At 43.7% G+C, this 23,785-nt stretch overlaps 1 protein-coding gene across 1 annotated transcript in view; it reads right to left on the bottom strand.

Moving 5' to 3' along the window:
* Positions 1 to 1,029: 1,029 nt before the first annotated feature.
* Positions 1,030 to 23,785, bottom strand: part of mtus2b (microtubule associated tumor suppressor candidate 2b) — a 127,043-nt gene continuing 104,287 nt past the window's right edge. Inside the window, exons 8-14 of the mRNA XM_045703428.2 lie at positions 13,071 to 13,285; positions 10,613 to 10,718; positions 10,215 to 10,288; positions 10,032 to 10,130; positions 8,772 to 8,891; positions 8,210 to 8,307; positions 1,030 to 7,690 (exon numbers count right to left, since the gene is read on the bottom strand). Coding sequence (XP_045559384.2) covers positions 7,444 to 7,690; positions 8,210 to 8,307; positions 8,772 to 8,891; positions 10,032 to 10,130; positions 10,215 to 10,288; positions 10,613 to 10,718; positions 13,071 to 13,285 — 959 coding nt within the window. The 3' untranslated portion in view covers positions 1,030 to 7,443. The remainder of the gene's footprint in view (positions 7,691 to 8,209; positions 8,308 to 8,771; positions 8,892 to 10,031; positions 10,131 to 10,214; positions 10,289 to 10,612; positions 10,719 to 13,070; positions 13,286 to 23,785) is intronic.

Raw genomic sequence — 23,785 nt, 5'->3', positions numbered from 1 at the left:
TACTGAAAATCTATCTGTATGTTTCTTTCCTCTCTCTCTCTGCCCGGGTGATAGCAGCGGAGGGGGAGATGAATGACTCCAGGGTCCTGAAGGAGGCATCTCTAGTGATCGCTGAGTCTCCATCAGGCCTTCAGCTGAGATACCTCCAGACCCTCACCACCATCGTCTTCCCTCTGCACATAGACGTGGTCAGACACTTCATGCAGAGGAAATGAGGAGTCACAGAGAGGCAGTGTTGCATCTTCTCTCCCCTTTTGCCCTCCTTCACAGATCTGATAAGACTGGATAGGTGAAAGTAACATGGCTGAAATGGCTGTTACTTACACCTATCTAGTAGGTGAAATGGCTGTTACTTACACCTATCCAGTAGGTGAAATGGCTGTTACTTACACCTATCCAGTAGGTGAAATGGCTGTTACTTACACCTATCCAGTAGGTGAAATGGCTGTTACTTACACCTATCTAGTAGGTGAAATGGCTGTTACTTACACCTATCTAGTAGGTGAAATGGCTGTTACTTACACCTATCCAGTAGGTGAAATGGATGTTACTTACACCTATCCAGTAGGTGAAATGGCTGTTACACCTATCTAGTAGGTGAAATGGCTGTTACTTACACCTATCCAGTAGGTGAAATGGCTGTTACTTACACCTATCCAGTAGGTGAAATGGCTGTTACACCTATCTAGTATGTGAAATGGCTGTTACTTACACCTATCCAGTAGGTGAAATGGCTGTTACTTACACCTATCTAGTAGGTGAAATGGCTGTTACTTACACCTATCCAGTAAGTGAAATGGCTGTTACAACTATCTAGTAGGTGAAATGGCTGTTACTTACACCTATCCAGTAGGTGAAATGGCTGTTACTTACACCTATCTAGTAGGTGAAATGGCTGTTACTTACACCTATCTAGTAGGTGAAATAGCAACAACATTATGTTGTAGAGCCATACGTATTGTCTAATTTATAGAGTACGTAACTGCTATATCTGTGGGGAAAAAAAGCAAACACTATATTTACAAAGTCTTATTATTTTTTTCATTATATTTTAATACTTCAATCCAAAGTGCCACATATACAGACATTAGTGTCTCATAATAAAAACCACAATGTTTAACTTCTACCATCCAAGCTACGGTGGTAGTTTGGAACGAAATAAAAACAAGTTCTTTTATAAAAAAAACAAACAAGCAAAAGACACACTTATTGAAGAGACATGCTTTCATATCAACAACAACATGGCAGAACCTGTGCAGAAGAAGAATTCCATACAATCTTTACAACAAAATTATCATAACGTAAAACAATAGCAATAACCAAGGTATCAACATCCATGTTAGATATGCATCTACTGGGAACCCAACTTTCTGTTCTAGAATGGAAGGAACATTAAAGAGTTCTAGAGTACATTGGTCATAATGGTCACGTCCACAAGACATAGAACAATCCGTGTACTTCCAAACCTGACAGAACATTAGGTTTCAGATAAATCTCCCTATGTAACCAACCAGTTACTAGCCCAGTTACTAATCGGGCCTTTAGCCTGAAAGGGTTAACCTTCATTTTAAATACCTTTTCCCTATGTAAACAACCAGTTACTAAACTATCAGCCTTTTAGCTCAAAGGGCTAACCTCTGGTAAGGGTATATGGGGAGGTATCATCTCCTCTGCAGCCATGCAGTCAATCTACTGTAGTTCTACTATGTCTATATCTATTCTGCTATATCTATATCTACGTAGATATCATCATCCAAATATCGGTGTTATTCTGCTTCAAATGCTTTTACATTGACACAGTGTAAATAGGACATTCTATACAAGGGAAAGCGGTGCTTTTCTACACCACATCGTCTAACTCTGAATCGACTAATATTATATTATTTTACATTGCTAAGTGTTGTTAATTAAACGAATTGTTAAAGAAAAACATTAAATAATAAATACTGTATGATACTTTACATCCGGTCGACATTTTACAACGAGGTTTAAATATGTTGTGTCACAATAACACATTTAAAAATCATGAATAAATGTAAAATAAATGTTTAAATGAATAAAAAAAAATGTTTAAATGAATAAATGGCAGTCTCTTGGCTTTCTGTTATGAGTCATGAATTCCTTCAAGACCTGAGATTGATCTCTGATTTGAGACAAGAGGTATAACAGTTCAATAAAATGAATACAATGGTGCTTGTTTTCCAATAATCATCGTGAATAATCATATCCCATTGAACCATTTTTTTCCCCAAACTAGACTTCCTGGTTAGCTAGTATTATGACACGACAAAGATCCAGTCAAATGGGAGAAAAAGAGATTGAAAGTCACGATGGATTTTCCACAGCTGCCGAGATATCACTTGTGGATCTCAAAAAAAATGTTTGACTCACACAAAGACGAAAGGCTATGCAAAAAGAATGCAAATACATATATATATTTTTTTTCTTCGAGTTGATCGCAAAGAGATGCAACGATAAGTAGAGTTGGACAGAGAGTGACAACAAGAGTAGATTCACCATGGTCACAATGTGTAAATAAATAACAGACTGGTACCAGAACATTCTTCTAAAACTTTCACTTCAGATCAGTAACTGTATCCCGGGAGGTTTGCCTGATTGACTGAGTTTACACAGGATACCCAATTCTGATATTCTTTTCACTAATTGGTCTTTTGACCAATCAGATCAGCTCATTTGCCAATAATAGTGCAAAAGATCAGAATGGGCTGCCTGTGTAAACACAGTCACAAAAGATCAGAATGGGCTGCCTGTGTAAACACAGCCACTAAAGATCAGAATGGGCTGCCTGTGTAAACACAGTCACTAAAGATCAGAATGGGCTGCCTGTGTAAACACAGTCACTAAAGATCAGAATGGGCTGCCTGTGTAAACACAGTCACTAAAGATCAGAATGGGCTGCCTGTGTAAACACAGTCACTAAAGATCAGAATGGGCTGCCTGTGTAAACACAGCCACTGCAGGATCACAGACCTAACTCACACAGACGTAATAAATGCAGGCATCATCAGTGCTAAGGCCTGGGGCTGCAGGAAAACAACTATGATACTAATGTAACCTGTGCATCAACGGGGGATCAGCTCCTTGTCCTTTTCGAGGTGATTCTCAACACGTCCATACCCATTCAGAGAGTGGTAGGTTTTACATGTTCAATGTATTTCAAGGGGACATGTCTTTTATGCCACGCGGTTGGTCTAAGAACTCATTAATCCATCATGCTTAATGACGTACGGAGTGAGAACACAAAACATGGCTTTTCCTTCAAGGGACCTGAACGGAAGTACAGGGTGCGTCCGAAATGGCACCCTTTATAGTGCACTACTTTGGGATTCATCCACAGAGTCTCTATCTTCTATTCGACCACAGTCTCCATCTTCTATTCGACCACAGAGTCTCCATCTTCTATTCAACCACAGAGTCTCCATCTTCTATTCAACCACAGAGTCTCCATCTTCTATTCATCCACAGAGTCTCCATCTTCTATTCATCCACAGAGTCTCCATCTTCTATTCATCCACAGAGTCTCTATCTTCTATTCATCCACAGAGTCTCTATCTTCTATTCATCCACAGTCTCCATCTTCTATTCATCCACAGAGTCTCCATCTTCTATTCGACCACAGAGTCTCCATCTTCTATTCGACCACAGAGTCTCCATCTTCTATTCGACCACAGAGTCTCCATCTTCTATTCGACCACAGAGTCTCCATCTTCTATTCGACCACAGAGTCTCCATCTTCTATTCGACCACAGAGTCTCCATCTTCTATTCGACCACAGAGTCTCCATCTTCTATTCGACCACAGAGTCTCTATCTTCTATTCATCCACAGAGTCTCCATCTTCTATTCATCCACAGAGTCTCCATCTTCTATTCATCTGCAACAGAGGTGTGCTTGCACTTCTTTGACAACAGTTAGTCAAAGCTTTTGCGAGACACGATCCACTTCAATTCATTGTCCTACTGACATACTGTATGACCGTCTGGGTAGGCGGGAGTCCCTAAGAATGGGAATACCCCACAACCAGGAAGACAGCTACACCACAATGCTTTACACTGAGCAAGATCATTGGTTACAAATGTCATCAGAGAAAACATATTTTGATTGGCAGTTCATCATGATTCTCTGGGTTGCTGTAAATCCTCTATGTAAAGCAGTTCATCATGATTCTCTGGGTTGTTGTAAATCCTCTATGTAAAGCAGTTCATCATGATTCTCTGGGTTGTTGTAAATCCTCTATGTAAAGCAGTTCATCATGATTCTCTGGGTTGTTGTAAATCCTCTATGTAAAGCAGTTCATCATGATTCTCTTGGTTGTTGTAAATCCTCTATGTAAAGCAGTCCATCATGATTCTCTGGGTTGTTGTAAATCCTCTATGTAAAGCAGTTCATCATGATTCTCTGGGTTGTTGTAAATCCTCTATGTAAAGCAGTCCATCATGATTCTCTGGGTTGTTGTAAATCCTCTATGTAAAGCAGTTCATCATGATTCTCTGGGTTGTTGTAAATCCTCTATGTAAATCAGTTCATCATGATTCTCTGGGTTGTTGTAAATCCTCTATGTAAAGCAGTCCATCATGATTCTCTGGGTTGTTGTAAATCCTCTATGTAAAGCAGTTCATTATAATTCTCTGGGTTGTTGTAAATCCTCTATGTAAAGCAGTTCATCATGATTCTCTGGGTTGTTGTAAATCCTCTATGTAAAGCAGTTCATCATGATTCTCTGGGTTGTTGTAAATCCTCTATGTAAAGCAGTCCATCATGATTCTCTGGGTTGCTGTAAATCCTCTATGTAAACAGGAAAGACGAGGTGAAATGAGAGTAGAGGTGTTGTAGTCCAATACAGGCGTTGCCAGAAGACTGCCCTAGGTAAAGTACATCCCAACTGTGAATTTAACTTTAAAGTAAACAACTACACAGTACTACTGTCTATGGACCCTAAAGTACTGCACAGTACTACTGTCTATGGACCCTAAAGTACTGCACAGTACTACTGTCTATGGACCCTAAAGTACTGCACAGTACTACTGTCTATGGACCCTAAAGTACTACACAGTACTACTGTCTATGGACCCTAAAGTAAAGAACTACAAAGTACTACTGTCTATGGACCCTAAAGTACCTTACAGTAGTACTGTCTATGGACCCTAAAGTAAAGTACTTTAGGGTCCATAGACAGTAGTACTGTGCAGTACTTTAGAGTCCATAGACAGGATCCTAAGGTAAAGTACTGTACAGCATTACTGGGATCCTAAGGTAAAGTACTGTACAGCATTACTGGGATCCAAAGGTAAAGTACTGTACAGCATTACTGGGATCCTAAGGTAAAGTACTGCACAGCCTTACTGGGATCCAAAGGTAAAGTACTGCAAAGCTCTACTTGGTACCTTAAAGTAAAGTACATTACCTTATCCTATTGTAAGGTAATGCACAGCCCTACAGTGACCCTCAATTGAAGTACTGAACAGATGCCTTGACGATCCAAGCCTTTCTAGGACTGTGTCAGTGTTAGGTCGGTAGATTTCTGTGTCCAACATTGATCTGTCATGTGGCTCAGTAGCAGTCTAGGGCTAAACTGGATTAAATGGGGCGTCAGGACTTTATGATCTTAACCAGTATGTAGAATTGCAGTGCTGCTTACTAATATACTGTAACTATTCATATGCGAGGCAGGAGGTAGCCTAGCGGTCAACAGCCTTCAGCCAGTAACCGAAAGGTCCCCGAGCCGACTAGGTGAAAAACAAAAATCTGTCGGTGTGCTCTTGAGCAAGGCACTTAACCCTAACTGCTCCTGTAAGTCTCTCTGGAGAAGACTTTCTTCTTAATGACTAACATGTAAATGTAATATGCACTATAACAAGGCTAACATTATGAATTCACATGCAGTTGTTTCTTAATGCTGTCATGTAATTCCCGGGGGTCTTTGAGAAGGATATTGCTGGTGAGAGACCTGCCTACAGTATACAGAAGGCAGACAGTAAAGGCAGGACAGCGAAGGCGCTTCTTGTATTTCATTGTTGCGTTTCTGACCAGTAGCTGATGATACAGTTGGAGGTAAATACATGGAGATAGATACTGTAGGCACCATGAGATCCAAAATGGCGGAGTGAGTCCTTCTTCTACATCAAGTCTGTCTGCTTGATAGAATTCATAAAGGGAGGGGCATCAGCGTGTTTTTGATAGAGAGGGTAAAGAGCACAGGCCATGTGATATTACAATACGTGAAGGCGGAGATAGAAACAGATGGATGGAGGGAGTTCTGACCTCGTTCCTTACTTGGGAAACATGCTCTGTCACTTCAGAATTTGTCACACAGATGAGTTGCCTATTCATCTAGTAGTGGAACACTGGACTGTACAAGTCTTATAGACAGAGGGTCGTTCACCTCAGAGATACAATAGTGAACTTCCACAAACGCGTTTGGTCAGCATTGAAGCCAACTATCCTTAGATACAGGGAGACTAATACACACAAAGGGGGAAAACGTTTCTGAGTTGACTGGATGGAGACATATTTCTCCCTCATCGGGATAGAACGTTGATAGAACGTTGATAAAATAAAGAGAATTAAAATAAAGACAAAAGGACGGATGAAAAGTCCCAGAGTTCCAGGGACGAATGGATGGAAGGAGAGACGTTGTGTGTAGAAGAAGAGGTGTTCCTCCATCCTCCATTTAAAAAAAAAGGGAGAGAAAAGGAAGGGACTTCCCAAGATGAGTCAGCGGATGGATGAAGTCAGTGGATGGATGAAGTCAGTGGATGGATGAAGTCAGTGGATGGACGGAGTCAGTGGATGGATGGATGAAATCAATGAATGGATGAAGTCAGTGGATGGATGAAGTCAGTGGATGGATGAAGTCAGTGGATGGATGAAGTCAGCGGCTGGATGAAGTCAGTGGATGGATGAAGTCAGTGGATGGATGAAGTCAGTGGATGGATGAAGTCAGCGGCTGGATGAAGTCAGTGGATGGATGAAGTCAACGGATGGATGAAGTCAGTGGATGGATGAAGTCAGCGGCTGGATGAAGTCAGCGGCTGGATGAAGTCAGTGGATGGACGGAGTCAGTGGTTGGATGAAGTCAGCGGATGGATGAAGTCAGCGGACGGATGAAGTCAGTGGATGGATGAAGTCAGTGGATGGATGAAGTCAGTTGATGGACGGAGTCAGTGGATGGATGGATGAAATCAATGAATGGATGAAGTCAGCGGATGGATGGAGTCAGTGGATGGATGAAGTCAGTGGATGGATGAAGTCAGTGGATGGATGAAGTCAGTGGATGGATGAAGTCAGCTGATGGATGAAGTCAGTGGATGGATGAAGGGATGTAGTGGGAGGGGGAAATGTTCCTCCATCCTCCTCCTCATCATCATCTGGAAAAAGGAGATGAGGGAGATGAGGCGATGTGGAGGCATTGAGGAGAGGCGTCTCATTGGTGGTAGGAGTGCGGTCGAGCGGGTGACCCCGGGCCAGCGGAGGAACGGTGGTGACCAGGGGAGGAGGTGTTGGAGGAGTGGAGGATGGGAGAGGCTCGGTGGATGGGGGAGCCGGTGGGGGACATGTGAGGGCTCTGCAGACGCCACAGCAGCTCCTCGTTGTTCCGACTCAGCCGTTTCTTCTCGTTGCTCTCCTTCTCCATTGACTCCTGGAGGTTGGCGTTCTCTTCCGAGAGTTGTCTGTATGGGAGAACAGAGGGTGGAGGGAGGAAGGGTGGAGGAAAGGGGATGGATAGAGGGGGAGGGGGAAGGGTTAGAGAATGGGAGGGTGGAAGAGGGATAGAAGCGGGGTGGAGCAGGGGAGGAGTGGGAGGGTGGAGAAGGGATAGAGGAGGGGGAGTGTTGAGGGGTTGTAAAAAACAACATTATTTATGAGATAACAAAAGACAGAACGAACACCTTTAAAAAAGGTGAGGTGTTGTCAGACTACACTCTGAAAAGAATCTGCAGGTGGGCTAGGTTCTTGTCTATCCTGGCCCTCAGGTTTTCATTCTGCTGGTGTCTGTTACCTGGACATGGCTAGGTTCTTGTCTATCCTGGCCCTCAGGTCTTCATTCTGCTGATGTCTGTTACCTGGACATGGCTAGGTTCTTGTCTATCCTGGCACTCAGGTTTTCATTCTGCTGGTGTCTGTTACCTGGACATGGCTAGGTTCTTGTCTATCCTGGCCCTCAGGTCTTCATTCTGCTGGTGTCTTACCTGGACATGGCTAGGTTCTTGTCTATCCTGGCCCTCAGGTCTTCGTTCTGCTGCTGTAACATCTGTACTCTTTCCTCCAGGAACACGTTCTTTTGGGCCTGCTCAAAAACACATGGACAGTAGCGCCAACATTAAATTCAACATTACACACACACACACACAGGCACGCACACAAGTGGCCACACACAGCACAACATTAAATTATTCAAACCAACCGCTTTCTCTGCTCAATAAAAAGCCACCACTCTCTGAAGGTGTACGAATGATCGTTCTGTCACTCTGCCTTATTTGCTTGAGTTCTCATATAACCATTCTGATACATAACCATTCTGATACATACTGTAACCATTCTGATACATAACCATTCTGATACATAACCATTCTGATACATACTGTAACCATTCTGATACATACTGTAACCATTCTGATACATACTGTAACCATTCTGATACATACTGTAACCATTCTGACACATAACCATTCTGACACATAACCATTCTGACACATAACCATTCATTTTGAGCCTACCATTCTGATACATAATCATTCATTTTGAGCCTACCATTCTCTCCAGCTCCGAGATCTTGACATCCTGTTCGTGGATCTGTTGGTTTTTCATTAAAAGAACTTCCTTCAAGCTCTTCAGATCCTCCTCGATGTGCTGGTATGGAGCCAGAGCATCCTGAGAGCAAACCAAGAAGTGACGAAGGACTGAATCCCATTTATAATGCAAGCATTGATCAACTCTAAAGTTCCGTTTATACCTGGTGCTGACATGTTGTCCTTTGTCTTGATTGCGTCTACATTCTGAATGTGAACACATTTCCAGAAATGTGTCGACACGTGGCAGTAAAATGTGTCTGTCCCTTCCTTTATGCACATTATTGTTCTATAAACGCAACATGTATGAGCTGAAATAAAAGATACCAAAAAATGTTCCATACACCCAAAAAGCTTATTTCTCTCAAATTTTGTGCACAACTTTGTTTACATCCCTGTTAGTGAGCATTTCTCCTTTGACAGGATAATCCAGCCACCTGACAGGTGTGGCATATCAAGAAGCTGATTGAACAGCATGATCATTACACAGGTGCACCTTGTGCTGGGGACAATAAAAGGTCCCTCTAAAATGTGCAGTTTTGTCACACAACACAATGCCACAGATGTCTCAAGTTTTGAGGGAGCGTGCAATTGGCATGCTGACTGCAGGAATGTCCACCAGAGCCGTTGCCAGATAATTGAATGTTCATTTCTCGACCATAAGCCACCCCCAATGTTGTTTTAGAGAATTTGGCAGTATGTCCAACGGGCCTCACAACCGCAGACCACGTGTATCCACGCAAGCCCAGGACCTCCATATCCGGCTTTTTCAACTGTGGGAAAAAGTGGATGAGCCTGGCTCCCAAGTGGGTGGGCCTATGCCCTCCCAAGCCCACCCATGTCTGAGCCCCTGCCCAATCATGTAAAATCCATAGATTATGGTTCTTATATGAACTGTAACTCAGTGGAATCGTTGAAATTGTTGCATTTATATTTTTTTGTTCAGTATATTTTAAAGTCAATGGTGCCACCTGTCAATGTTTTTAGACGGAGATATAATGACGATTTAAATGGTATCACTGTCTAGATCCGTCTACACTTTTAATAAGATATCCAGGTAACAATGTGTGTCTGACTACCTCCGGAGAAGTGCAGGAGAGGAGCTGATCACAATCTTTTAATCATCTACAGCCGTTAAAAGATCTGATCCCAATTAGCACGTAGAGAAGATTAGGACAAAGGATGCATGTTAGCAGCGGGTATAAACGGGGCTGCCTGTTACCACTATCTGTTCGTCGGTGCTCCTGCGTAGAGCCTCCTCAAAGCGCTTGGCTCGGTCTCTCAGGCTGCGGTTCTGAAAAGTCAGCGTGTCCACCTGGTCCTGGACAGAAGTGTTTAAACACAGCATTATATATGCCATCATTACAATCAATCGATTGATTATATTACTTTAACTCTACTGTACCTGCAGCGACAGTCTGAGCTTCTCAAAGTCCTCTTCCAATGACTTCCTCTGCTGCTCATGGGCCATCTTCAGGTCTGATGGAAACATCAGAACAAAATTTAGTCAGGATGTAGTCAAGTCTAGTTTCTTTAAAGGCAAAGCTTACAGGCCTCACTCACTCACTCACTCACTCACTCACTCACTCACTCACTCACTCACTCACTCACTCACTCACTCACTCACTCACTCACTCACTCACTCACTCACTCACTCACTCACTCACTCACTCACTCCCTCTCTCTCTCCCTCTCTCCCTCCATCTCCCACAGAGCAGTGTTTTCTAAATGGTGGATTACAGTCAGTTTTTCTGGGTCACAATAGAAAAAGAAAAAAAAGATATGGCGTTTCAAGGTCAGTACTTTTGACAGTCCTGGCATGCTCCTCCTTCAGAGTGACCAGCGTGTTGTTGTGGTTGTCCTCCATTTCAGTCAGAGCTTCCTCATGGTTCTCCGTCACCTCCTCCATCTGGAGACACACATGAACACAGTAGAGGAGGAGGGGGGGGGGGGGTATCTTTATATGTATTTATATGACTGTGATGTAACTGTAACCCCCCCCCCACCCCCTCCTCCCCCGAAAAAGAAAAATGACAAATCTAAATGAAAAGTTAATTGACAATCTAGTCCCAATCACATTCAGTCGCACAATCAAAACCTACTGTTGTTATTTTATGTGTGTGTGTGTCTGTAAAACATTTATTTATTTATATTTATTTATTTATTTAATCCATACGGTGCATTCGGAAAGTATTCAGACTCTTTGATTTTTCCACATTTTGTTACGTTACAGCCTTATTCTAAAAATGGATTAAATCGTTTTTTCCCCCTCATCAATCTACACAGAAATACCCATAATGACAAAGCAAAAACAAAGCTTTTTAAACATTTTTGCAAATGTATAAAAACAAAACAACTGAAATATCACATTTAAGTATTCAGACACATTTACTCAGTACTTTGTTGAAGCACCTTTGGCAGTGATAACAGCCTCGAGTCTTCTTGGGTACGACGCTACAAGCTTGGCACATCTGTATTTGGGGAGTTTCTCCCATTCTTCTCTGCAGATCCCTCTCAAGCTCTGTCAGGTTGGATGGGGAGCGTCGCTGCACAGCTATTTTCAAGTCTCTCCAGACATGTTCGATCGGGTTCAAGTCCGGGCTCTGGCTGGGCCACTCAAGGACATTCAGAGACTTGTCCCGAACCCACTCCTGCGTTGTCTTGGCTGTGTGCTTAGGGTCTTTGTCCTGTAGGAAGGTGAACCTTCGCCCCAGTCTGAGGTCCTGAGCGCTCTGGAGCAGGTTTTCATCAAGGATCTCTCTGTACTTTGTTCCATTCATGTTTCCCTCGATCCTGACTAGTCTCCCAGTCCCTGCCGCTGAAAAAATCCCCACAACATGATGCTGCCACCACCATGCCTCACCGTAGGGATGGTATTGGCCAGGTGAGGAGCGGTGTCTGGTTTCCTCCAGACATGACGCTTGGCATTCGGGCCAAATAGTTCAATCTTGGTAGCATAGACCAGAGAATCTTGTTTCTCATGGTCAGAGTCCTTTAGGTGCCTCTTGGCAAACTCCAAGCGGGCTGTCATGTGCCTTTTACTGAGGAGTGGCTTCCGTCTGGGTACTCTACCATAAAGGCCTGGTTGGTGGAGTGCTGCAGAGATGGTTGTCCTTCTGGAAGGTTCTACCATCTCCACAGAGGAATTCTGGAGCTCTGTCAGAGTGATAATCGGGTTCTTGGTCACCTCCCTGACCAAGGCCCTTCTCCCCCGATTGCTCAGTTTGGCCGGGCGGCCAGCTCTAGGAAGAGTCTTGGTGGTTCCAAACTTCTTCCATTTAAGAATGATGGAGGCCACTGTGTTCTTGGGGACCTTCAATGCTGTATAAATGTTTTGGCACCCTTTCCAAGATCGGTACCTTGACACAACCCTGTCTTGGAGCTCTATGGACAATTCCTTGGACCTCATGGCTTGGTTTTTGCTGTCAACTGTGGGACCTTATATAGACAGGTGTGTGCCTTTCCAAATCATGTCCAATCAATTGAATTTACAACAGGTGGACTCCAATCAAGTTGTAGAAACATCTCAAGGATGATCAATGGAAACAGGATGCACCTGAGCTCAATTTCGAGACTCATAGCAAAGGGTCTGAATACTGATGTAAATAAGGTATTTCTGTTTTTTATTTTAAATAAATTAGCAAAAATGTCTAAAAACCTTTTTTCACTTTGTGATTATGGGATATTGTGTTTAGATTAATGAGGAAATGTTTTTTATTTAATCAATTTTAGAACAAGGCTGTAATGTAACAAAATGTGGAAAAAGTCAAGGGGTCTGAATACTTTATGAATGCACTGTATGTATGTATGTATGTATGTATGTATGTATGTATGTATGTACAGTGAGGGAAAAAAGTATTTGATCCCCTGCTGATTTTGTACATTTGCCCACTGACAAAGAAATGATCAGTCTATAATTTTAATGGTAGGTTTATTTGAACAGTGAGAGACAGAATAACAACAAATAACATTTTTGACATGCGTTTTTCTGTATTTTTTTGTTGTTGTTATTCTGTCTCTCACTGTTCAAATAAACCTACCATTACAATTATAGACTGATCATTTCTTTGTCAGTGGGCAAACGTACAGAATCAGCAGGGGATCAAATACTTTTTTCCCCTCACTCTATGTGCGTGTGTATGTAGTCTAGTGTGTGTGTGTGTGTGTGTGTGTGTGTGTGTGTGTGTGTGTGTGTGTGTGTGTGTGTGTGTGTGTGTGTGTGTGTGTGTGTGTATATATATATATATATATCCCTCCCTACCTGCTCCAGCTGCTGTGTCCTCAGTCTCTCCAGCTGCTCCTGTTGTTGGGTCTCCAGGCGCTGTACCTCTAGGCTGTGATACTGCCTCAGTCTCTCCTCCAGCCTGCCCAGCTCACTCTGCTGCTGGGCACGCAGACCCTCCAGCTCCCGCTCAAACCTCCGCTCCAACTCCTCCTTGTCCTGCTGCAGAATCTCCCACCGCGACTCACTTGAGGCTTGGGGTTGAGGGGGGGGGGGGGGGGGGGGAGACATAGGGAAGAAGGATAGTATAGTTACTAGGGATCTTTACGTTTTCAAGACGATTCAATACCTATCTTGATTTCATACAGTAGGAGTGTCAAACTCATTCCTTGGAGGGTTTATAGAGTCTGCGGGATTTAGAGTTTTTCCTTTCGGTTAAACCCTAGACAACCAGGTGAGAGGAGTTCTTTACTAATTAGTGACCTTAGTTCATCAATCCAAGGGAGGGGCGAATACCTGCTGTGGAATGAGTTTGACACGTGCGATACATGAACGGTACGTTTTAGTTAGAAACAATTCGGTGGGATTCTGTTTGATTAGAGAACCAATGAGATTCGGTGTTGGGTCTGTCTGAGCTGGCGTGTGTGTGTGTGTGTACTATGTAGGCAACTGAGCTGACCCATAAAGGAGACTAGACATCTACCACCCCACTACCACTATCAGATTAGAGCCATAATGGAGACATCTACCACCCCACTACCACTATCAGATTAGAGCCATAATGGAGACATCTACCACCCCACTACCACTATCAGATTAGAGCCATAATGGAGACTAGACATCTACCACCCCACCCCACTATCAGATTAGAGCCATAATGGAGACTAGACATCTACCACCCCACCCCACTATCAGATTAGAGCCATAATGGAGACTAGACATCTACCACTATCAGATTAGAGCCATAATGGAGACATCTACCACCCCACTACCACTATCAGATTAGAGCCATAATGGAGACTAGACATCTACCACCCCACTACCACTATCAGATTAGAGCCATAATGGAGACATCTACCACCCCACTACCACTATCAGATTAGAGCCATAATGGAGACATCTACCACCCCACTACCACTATCAGATTAGAGCCATAATGGAGACTAGACATCTACCACTACTACTATCAGATTAGAGACATAATGGAGACTAGACATCTACCACTATCAGATTAGAGCCATAAAGGAGACTAGACATCTACCACTATCAGACTAGAGCCATAATGGAGACTAGACATCTACCACCCCACTACCACTATCAGATTAGAGCCATAATGGAGACTAGACATCTACCACTATCAGATTAGACCCATAAGGGAGACTAGACATCTACCACCCCACTACCACTATCAGATTAGAGCCATAATGGAGACTAGACATCTACCACTATCAGATTAGAGCCATAATGGAGACTAGACATCTACCACTACCAGATTAGAGCCATAAGGGAGACTAGACATCTACCACCCCACTACCACTATCAGATTAGTGGGAGGCAATGTCACCTATGTTTTTTGTCCCCCCACTTTGGTTCTGAAATCCCCATTACCCACAAATGAACTTGTCATTTTTGCAGATCAAGTGTTTGAGCTATCAATATTGACCATTTACAAATTATTTTATCCTTCGTAGGTATACAGTACCTTCAGAAAGTATTCATACCCCATTACTTATTCCACATTTTGTTGTTACAGCCTGAATTAAATATTTATTAAATTGACATTTTTTTGTCACTGGCCTACACATAATAACAGGTGTGGCATATCAAGAAGCTGAGTAAACAGCATGATCATTACACAGGTGCACCTTGTGCTAGGGGAAAAAGGCCACTAAAATGTGCAGTTTTGTTACACAACACCACAGATGTATCAAGTTTTGAAGCGTGCAATTGGCATACTGACTGCGGGAATGTCCTCCAGAGCTATTGCCAGAGAATTGAATGTTAATTTCTCTACCATAAGCCGCCTCCAACGTCGTTTTAGAGAATTTGTCAGTGCGTCCAACCAGCCTCACAACCGCAGACCACATGTAACCACGCCAGCCCAGCACCTCCACATGCGGCTTCTTCACCTGCGGACAAGCCACCTGGACAGCTGATGAAACTGTGGGTTTGCACAACCAAAGAATTTCTGCACAAACTGTCAGAAACCGTCTCAGGGAAACTCATCTGCGTGCTCGTCGTCCTCACCAGGGTCTTGACCTGACTGCAGTTTGGTGTCATATCTGACTTCAGTAGGAAAATGTTCACCTTCAATGGCCACTGACATGCTGGAGTAGTGTGCTCTTCACGGATAAATCCCGGTTTCAACTGTACAGGGCAGATGGCAGATGGCAGTATGGCGTCATGTGGGTTAGCGGTTTGTTGATGTCAATGTTGTGAACAGAGTGCTCGGTATCGGTGGGGTTATGGTATGGGCAGGTATAAGCTACGGACAACGAACACAACTGTATTTTATCGATGGCAATTTGAATGCACAAAGATACCATGACGAGATCCTGAGGCCCATTGTTGTGCCATTCATCTGCCGCCATCACCTCATGTTTCAGCATGATAATGGAAGTTGAAAATGTCCTGCATACTCACCAGACATGTCACTCATTGAGCATGTTTGGGATGCTCTGGATCAACATGTATGACAACGTGTTCCAGTTCCAGCCAATATCCAGTAACTTCGCCTAGCCATTGAAGAGGAGTGGAACAACATTCCAACAGGCCACAATCAACAGCCTGATCAACTCTATGTGAAGGAGATGTGTCGCGTTGCATGAGGTAAATGGTGGTCACACCAGATACTGACTGGTTTTCAGATCCACGCCCCTACTTTTTGTTGTAAAGGTATCTGTGACCAACAGATGCATATCTGTATTCACCGTCATGTGAAATCCATAGATTAGGGCCTAATTTATTTATTTCAATTGACTGATTTCCTTATATGAACAGTTACTCAGTAAAATCAATGAAATTGTAGCGTTTATATTTCAGTGTGTTTACATAACAATCTGCTCTATCTACACTGATTAATTAAGTAATTTAATGTCAAGCTAAATGTAAAAAAAAAAAATGATTTCAGAGTTTTAAAAATGGAATGAAATAAACTTGCACTTTTTTGGTGCTCGAACCGGTTCAGAACTTTATTTTGCTGTTCGGAGCAGTGGAACGGAACACCAAAAATAATATTTTTGTCCAGAACTAAACGATTGGAAAATAATTTTGGTTCCAACCCCTGGTTTTAACTGGACGTTTTTACGGAGTCATCTTCTCCTCTCTTTCGGCCATGTACAGTCATGGCCAAAAGTTTTGAGAATGACACAAATATTAATTTTCACAAAGTCTGCTGCCTCAGTTTGTATGATGGAAATTTGCATATACTCCAGAATGTTATGAAGAGTGATCAGATGAATTGCAATTAATTGCAAAGTCCCTCTTTGCCATGCAAATGAACTGAATCCCCAAAAAACATTTCCACTGCATTTCAGCCCTGCCACAAAAGGACCAGCTGACATCATGTCAGTGATTCTCTCGTTAACACAGGTGTGAGTGTTGACGAGGACAAGGCTGGAGATCACTCTGTCATGCTGATTGACTTCGAATAACAGGCTGGAAGCTTCAAAAAGAGGGTGGTGCTTGGAATCATTGTTCTTCCTCTGTCAAACATGGTTACCTGCAAGGAAACACGTGCCGTCATCATTGCTTTACACAAAAAGGGCTTCACAGGCAAGGATATTGCTGCCAGTAAGATTGCACCTAAATCAACCATTTATCGGATCATCAAGAACTTCAAGGAGAGCGGTTCAATTGTTGTGAAGAAGGCTTCAGGATGCCCAAGAAAGTCCAGCAAGCGCCAGGACCGTCTCCTAAAGTTGATTCAGCTGCGGGATCGGGGCACCATCAGTACAGAGCTCGCTCAGGAATGGCAGCAGGCAGGTATGAGTGCATCTCCACGCACAGTGAGGCAAAGACTTTTGGAGGATGGCCTGGTGGCAGCAAAGAAGCCACTTCTCTCCAGGAAAAACATCAGGGACAGACTGATATTCTGCAAAAGGTACAGGGATTGGACTGCTGAGGACTGGGGTAAAGTCATTTTCTGGGGTGAATCCCCTTTCCGATTTGTTTGGGGCATCCGGAAAAAAGCTTGTCCGGAGAAGACAAGGTGAGCGCTACCATCAGTCCTGTGTCATGCCAACAGTAAAGCATCCTGAGAACATTCATGTGTGGGCTGCTTCTCAGCCAAGGGAGTGGGCTCACTCACAATTTTGCCTAAGAACACATACATGAATAAAGAATGGTACCAACATATCCTCCGAGAGCAGAGGTCTTGAAAAAGAAGGGTCAACACTACAAATATTGACTCTTTGCATCAACTTCATGTAATTGTCAATAAAAGCCTTTGACACTTATGAAATGCTTGTAATTATACTTCAGTATTCCATAGTAACATCTGACAAAAATATCTGAAGACACTGAAGCAGCAAACTTTGTGGAAATTAATATTTGTGTCATGCTCAAAACTTTTGGCCACGACTATACTGGGCCTCACAAAAAAGTGATTGCTGTTCTCGTTATGAAATGATCAACTTTACCCTGTATATGTAAAAATTACCATAAATATACACTGATTGTTTAAAGAAAAACTACCAAACTATTGCTGATAGTGAACCTAAACAATTAAAATAAAATATATTGTAATTAAAGCCAGATGAGAGTTGTATTTCTAGTAGCTGACCAGTAAAAAAAACATTTTCAACAGCACATAGATAACAATAACCTAGTAAATGACATAGGTCCCTCAACTAATAAAGCCTAATATAATGCAAGCCATTTTAGCATTTTGAATGCTCTGCAAGATCAGGAACAGGCCGACCTACTTCGCATTGGTCGCGCGCGAAGCTGGGCACAGTTTGACTAGGCTACTGACCGACTGGCGCTGGAATGTATAACAACAGAAACTAAAAATGAGAATGTCCCTGGAGAATAAACTGTTCGAGACAATCCTATCAACTGGACCTAAAGCACTAATATGCTTATCCTAATTTTCTCTGCATCAGCATGACAGAACGACAGCTTCAGGTAAGCTCAAGGGGGGTGGTGTGTGTCTGGTGAGCGATCTCTAATGTTAAGAAAGTCTCGCCTGAGGTAGAATACCTCATGATAAGCTGTAGACCATACTATTTACCAAGAGAGTTTTGGTCTATATTTTTGTAGCTGTATATTTTGGAGCTCTATAGGGCCAAAAGCAAACAATAAAATACTCATCCAGAGGCGGTGCTCCTATTGGCCAGTGATTTAAATCAGTTTGACCTCATTTCTACCAGCATGTCACCTGTGCAACTATAGACGAAAAAAAACTCTATATCACCTCTACTCTACACAGAGAGACACATATAAAACTCTCCCTCCATTTGGAAAATCTGACCTTAACTCTATTTTCCTGATTCCAGCTTACAAGCAAAAACTCAAACAGGAAGTACCAGTGACGTGCTCAATACGGAAGTGGTTCGATTAAGCGAAAGCTAAGCTACAGGACTGTTTCACTAGCATAGACTGGAATATGTTCCGGAATATGTTCTGGGACTCATCCGATGGTATTAAGGAGTCACACCACATCAGTCACATTGATGACGTCGTCCCAACAGTGACCTTTTACGTACATATCCCAACCAGAAGCCATGGATTACAGACAACATCCGCACTCAGCTAAAGGCTAAAACTGTTGCTTTCGAGGAGCGGAACGCTAACCCGGACACTTATAAGAAATCCCGCTATGCCCTCCAACGAACCATAAAACAAGCAAAGTGTCAATACAGGACGAAAATTGAATCCTACTACACTGGCTCTGATGCTCATTCGATTTTTTTGGGGTTGATTTTTACAAATTTTATTTTACCTTTATTTAACTAGGCAAGTCAATTAAGAACAAATTCTTATTTACAATGACGGCCTACCAAAAGGCAAAAGGCCTCCTGCGGGGACGGGGGCTGAGATTAAAAATAAAACAATTCATAAAAGATAAATATAAGACAAAACACACATCACGACAAGAGAGACAACAGAGCACTACATAAAGAGAGACCTAAGACAACAACATAGCATGGCAGCAACACATGACAACACAGAATGGTAGCAACACAACATGGTAGCAGCACAAAACATGGTACAAACATTATTGGGCACAGACAACAACACAAAGGGCAAGAAGGTAGAGACAACAATACATCACACAAAGCAGCCACAACTGTCAGTAAGAGTGTCCATGATAGAGTCTTTGAATGAAGAGATTGAGATAAAACTGTCCAGTTTGAGTGTTTGTTGCAGCTCGTTCCAGTCGCTAGCTGCCATGCACTGAAAAGAGGAGCGACCCATTATGTCTGTGCTTTGGGGACCTTTAACAGAATGTGACGGGCAGAATGCGTGTTTTATGTGGAGGATGAGGGCTGCAGTAGATATCTCAGATAGGTGGGAGTGAGGCCTAAGAGGGTTTTATAAATAAGCATCAACCAGTGGGTCTTGCGACGGGTTTACAGAGATGTTTACAGAGGAGTATAGAGTGCAGTGATGTGTCCTATAAGGAGCATTGGTGGCAAATCTGATGGCCGAATAGTAAAGAACATCTAGCCGCTCGAGAGCAACCCTTACCTGCTGATCTATAAATGATGTCTCCGTAATCTAGCATGGGTAGGATGGTCATCTGAATCAGGGTTAGTTTGGCAGCTGGGGTGAAAGAGGAGTGATTACGATAGAGGAAACCAAGTCTAGATTTAACTTTGTGGCAGGGCTTGGAAACTATCACGGATTACAAAGGGAAACCCAGCCGCGAGCTGCCCAGTGATATCTTCCTTTCATCTCAGCTCTGTAGGACACTCTCTGTAGCCGATGTCAGTAAGATGTTAAAACAGGTTAACATTCACAAGGCTGCAGGGCCAGACGGATTACCAGGACGTGTACTCAGAGCATGAGCTGACCAGCTGGCAAGGGTCTTCACTGACATTTTCAACCTCTCCCTGACCCAGTCTGTAATACCTTCATGTTTCAAGCAGACCACTATAGTCCCCATTCCCAAGAACGCCAAGGTAAAATGTATAAATGACTATCGCCCCATAGCACTCACATTTGTGTCGATGAAATGCTTTGAAAGGCTGGTCATGGCTCACATCAACACCATCATCCCAACCCACTCCAATTTGCATACCGCCCAAACAGATCCACAGATGATGCAATCTCTATTGCACCCCACACTGCCCTTTCACACGTGGACAAAAGGAACACCTATGTGAGAATGCTGTTCATTGACTTCAGCTCAGCATTCAACACCATAGTGTCCACAAAGCGCATCGCTAAGCTAAGAACCCTGGGATTTAAACACCTCCCTCTGCAACTGAATACCTGACGTTCTGACGGGCAACAACACATCCGCTGACCCTCAACACAGGGGCAACTCAGGGGTTCCTGCTTAGCACCCTCCTGTACTCCCTGTTCACCCATGACTGTGGCCGTACATGACTCCAACACCATCATTAAGTTTGCTGACGACACGACGGTGGTAAGCCTGACCATCGACGACATTGAGACAGTCTACCTGGAGGAGGTTAGAGACCTGACAGTGTGGTGCCAGGACAACAACCTCTCCCTCAACATCAGCAAGACAAAGGAGCTGATCATTGACTATAGGAAACGGAGGGCCGAGCACTCCCCCATTCACATCGACAGGGCTGTATTGGAGATGGTCGACAGCCTCAAGTTCCTGGGTGTACACATCACTAAGGACTTATCGTGGTACAAACACACCAACAGAGTCGTGAAGAGGAGAACACCTCTTTCCTCTCAGGAGACTGAAAAGATTTGGCATGGGACCTCAGATCCTCAAAAAGTTATACAGCTGCACCATCGAGAGCATCTTGAGTGGCTGCATCACTGCTAGGTGCTACAGAGGGTAGGGCATACAGCCCAGTACATCACTGGGGCCCAGCTCCCTGCTATCCAGGATGTCGATACCAGGCGGTGTCAGAGGAAGGCCCAAAAAGACTTGAACCACCCAAGTCACAGTCTGTTCTCTCTGCAACCATACGGGAAGCGATACCGGAGCATCAAGTCTGTGACCAAAAGGCTCCTGAACAGCTTCTACCCCAAAGCCATAAGTTAACTAAACGGTTACCCAGACTTTCTGATTTTCACCCCAACACTTACATGTACATACAGTGCATTCTGAAAGTATTCAGAACCCTTCACTTTTGTTACATTACAGCCTTATTCTAAAATTGATTAAATCTGTTTTTCTCATCAATCTACACACAATACCCCATAATGACAAAGCAAAGTATTCAGAACCCTTTTCTCAGTACTTTGTTGAAGCACCTTTGGCAGTGATTACAGCCTTGAGTGTTGGGTATGACGCTACAAGCTTGGCACACCTGTATTTGGGGAGTTTCACCCATTCTTCTCTGCAGATCCTCTCAAGCTCCCTCAGGTCGGAGAGGAACGTCGCTGCACAGCTATTTTCAGGTCTCTCCAGAGATGTTCGATCGGGTTCAAGTCCGGGCTCTGGCTGGGCCACTCAAAGACATTCAGGGACTTGTTCTGAAGCCACTCCTGCATTGTCTTGGCTGTGTGCTTAGGGTCGTTGTCCTGTTGGAAGGTAAACCTTTGCCCCAGTCTGAGGTCCTGAGCACTCTGGAGCAGGATTTCATCAAGTTTCTGTCTGTACTTTGCTTCGTTCTTTCTCTCAATCCTGATTGGTCTCCCATTCCCTGCCCCTGAAAAACATCCCCACAGCATGATGCTGCCACCACCATGCTTCACTGTTGGGATGGTGCCAGGTTTCCTCCAGACATGACGCTTGGCATTCAGGCCCAAACGTTTAATCTTGGTAACATCAAACTAGAGAATCTTGTAGGTGCCTTAGGGCAAACTTCAAGTGGGTTGTCATGTGCCTTTTACTGTAGAGTGGCTTCCGTCTGGCCACTTTACCATAAAGGTCAGAGTGGTGGAGTGTTGCAGAGATGGTTGTCCTTCTGGAAGGTTCTCCCATCTCCACAGAGGAACTCTGGAGCTCTGTCAGAGTCGCCATCAGGTTCTTGATCACCTCCCTGACCAAGGCCCTTCTCCCCCGATTGCTCAGTTTGGCCGGGCGGCCAGTTCTAGGAAGAGTGTTGGTGGTTCCAAACTTCTTCCATATTAGAATGATGGAGGCCACTGTGTTCTTGGCGACCTTCAATGTTGCATGTTTTGTTACCCTTCCAAGATCTGTGCCTTGACACAATCCTGTCTCGGATCTCTTCGGACAATTCCTTCGACCTCATGTCTTGGTTTTGGCTCTGACATTAACTGTCATCTGTGGGACCTTATATAGACAGGTGTGTGCCTTTCCAAATCATGTCCAATCAATTGAATTTACAACAGGTGGATTCCAATCAAGTTGTAGAAACATCTCAAGGATGATCAATGGAAACAGGATGCATCTGAGCTCAATTTCGAGTCTCATAGCAAAGAGTCTGAATACTGATGTAAATTAGGTATTTCTGTTTAGTTTTTTTTAAACATGTTTTCACTTTCTCATTATGGGGTATTGTGTGTAGATTGATGAGGACATTTTTTTACTTCATCCATTTTACCTCGAGCCTGCCTATCGTCCTGTACCGTTTGGACTCTGACCAGGTTACTGAACCCCTGCCTGTCCTGACCTCGAGCCTGCCTGTCGTCTGGTACCGTTTGGACTCTGACCAGGTTACTGAACCCCTGCCTGTCCTGACCTCGAGCCTGCCTGTCGTCTGGTACCGTTTGGACTCTGACCTGGTTACTGAACCCCTGCCTGTCCTGACCTCGAGCCTGCCTATCGCCTGGTACTGTTTGGACTCTGACCTGGTTACTGAACACTCGCCTGTCCCAGACCTGCCTTTTGCCTACCCCTTTTGGTATAATAAATATCGGAGCTCAACCATCTGCCTCCTGTGTCTGTATTTGGGTCTCGCCTTGTGCCCTTATACAGGGTAACATTTCTATGCTGAATCTTTACTTGTATCCTGACTAACCTGAATCCCCCAACATATCAGACAGGGTAATATGACTAGCCTGAATCCCCCAACATATCAGACAGGGTAATATGACTAACCTGAACCCTTCACCAGCCCGATCCCTCTCTAGGGAGACTAGCTCCTACCCTATCGTTACAGGTTCATATTCTGTATAATAGATGACATGGTAATGTAGCATACCTACTGCCACAGCCGAGTGACTCACCATCTCCCTACCTAGCTGGTAACCAATCAGTGTATCAGTGTGCCTTGTCTATAGTCCCCCTATCTCTTAAAATGTCACAATTCCAGAAACATGTAGCATCTAGCTAGCAATCCAGCTAGCAATCCAGTTAGCAATCCAGCCACCAATCCAGCTAGCAATCCAGCTGGCAATCCAGATAGCATCCAGCTAGCAATCCAGATAGCATTCAGCTAGCAATCCAGCCACCAATCCAGCTAGCAATCCAGATAGCATTCAGATAGCATTCAGCTAGCAACCCAGCTAGCAATCCAGATAGCATTCAGCTAGCAACCCAGCTAGCAATCCAGATAGCATTCAGCTAGCAAACCCAGCTAGCAATCCAGATAGCATTCAGCTAGCAATCCAGCTAGCAATCCAGATAGCATTCAGCTGGCAGTCCAGCTAGCAATCCAGCCACCAATCCAGCTAGCAATCCAGATAGCATT

Source organism: Salmo salar, chromosome 20, assembly GCF_965601325.2.
Source record: "Salmo salar chromosome 20, fSalSal1, whole genome shotgun sequence".
Lineage (NCBI taxonomy): Eukaryota > Metazoa > Chordata > Actinopteri > Salmoniformes > Salmonidae > Salmo > Salmo salar.
Note: the sequence above shows the minus strand (reverse complement) of the source record. Positions and strands in the feature narration are given on the sequence as shown.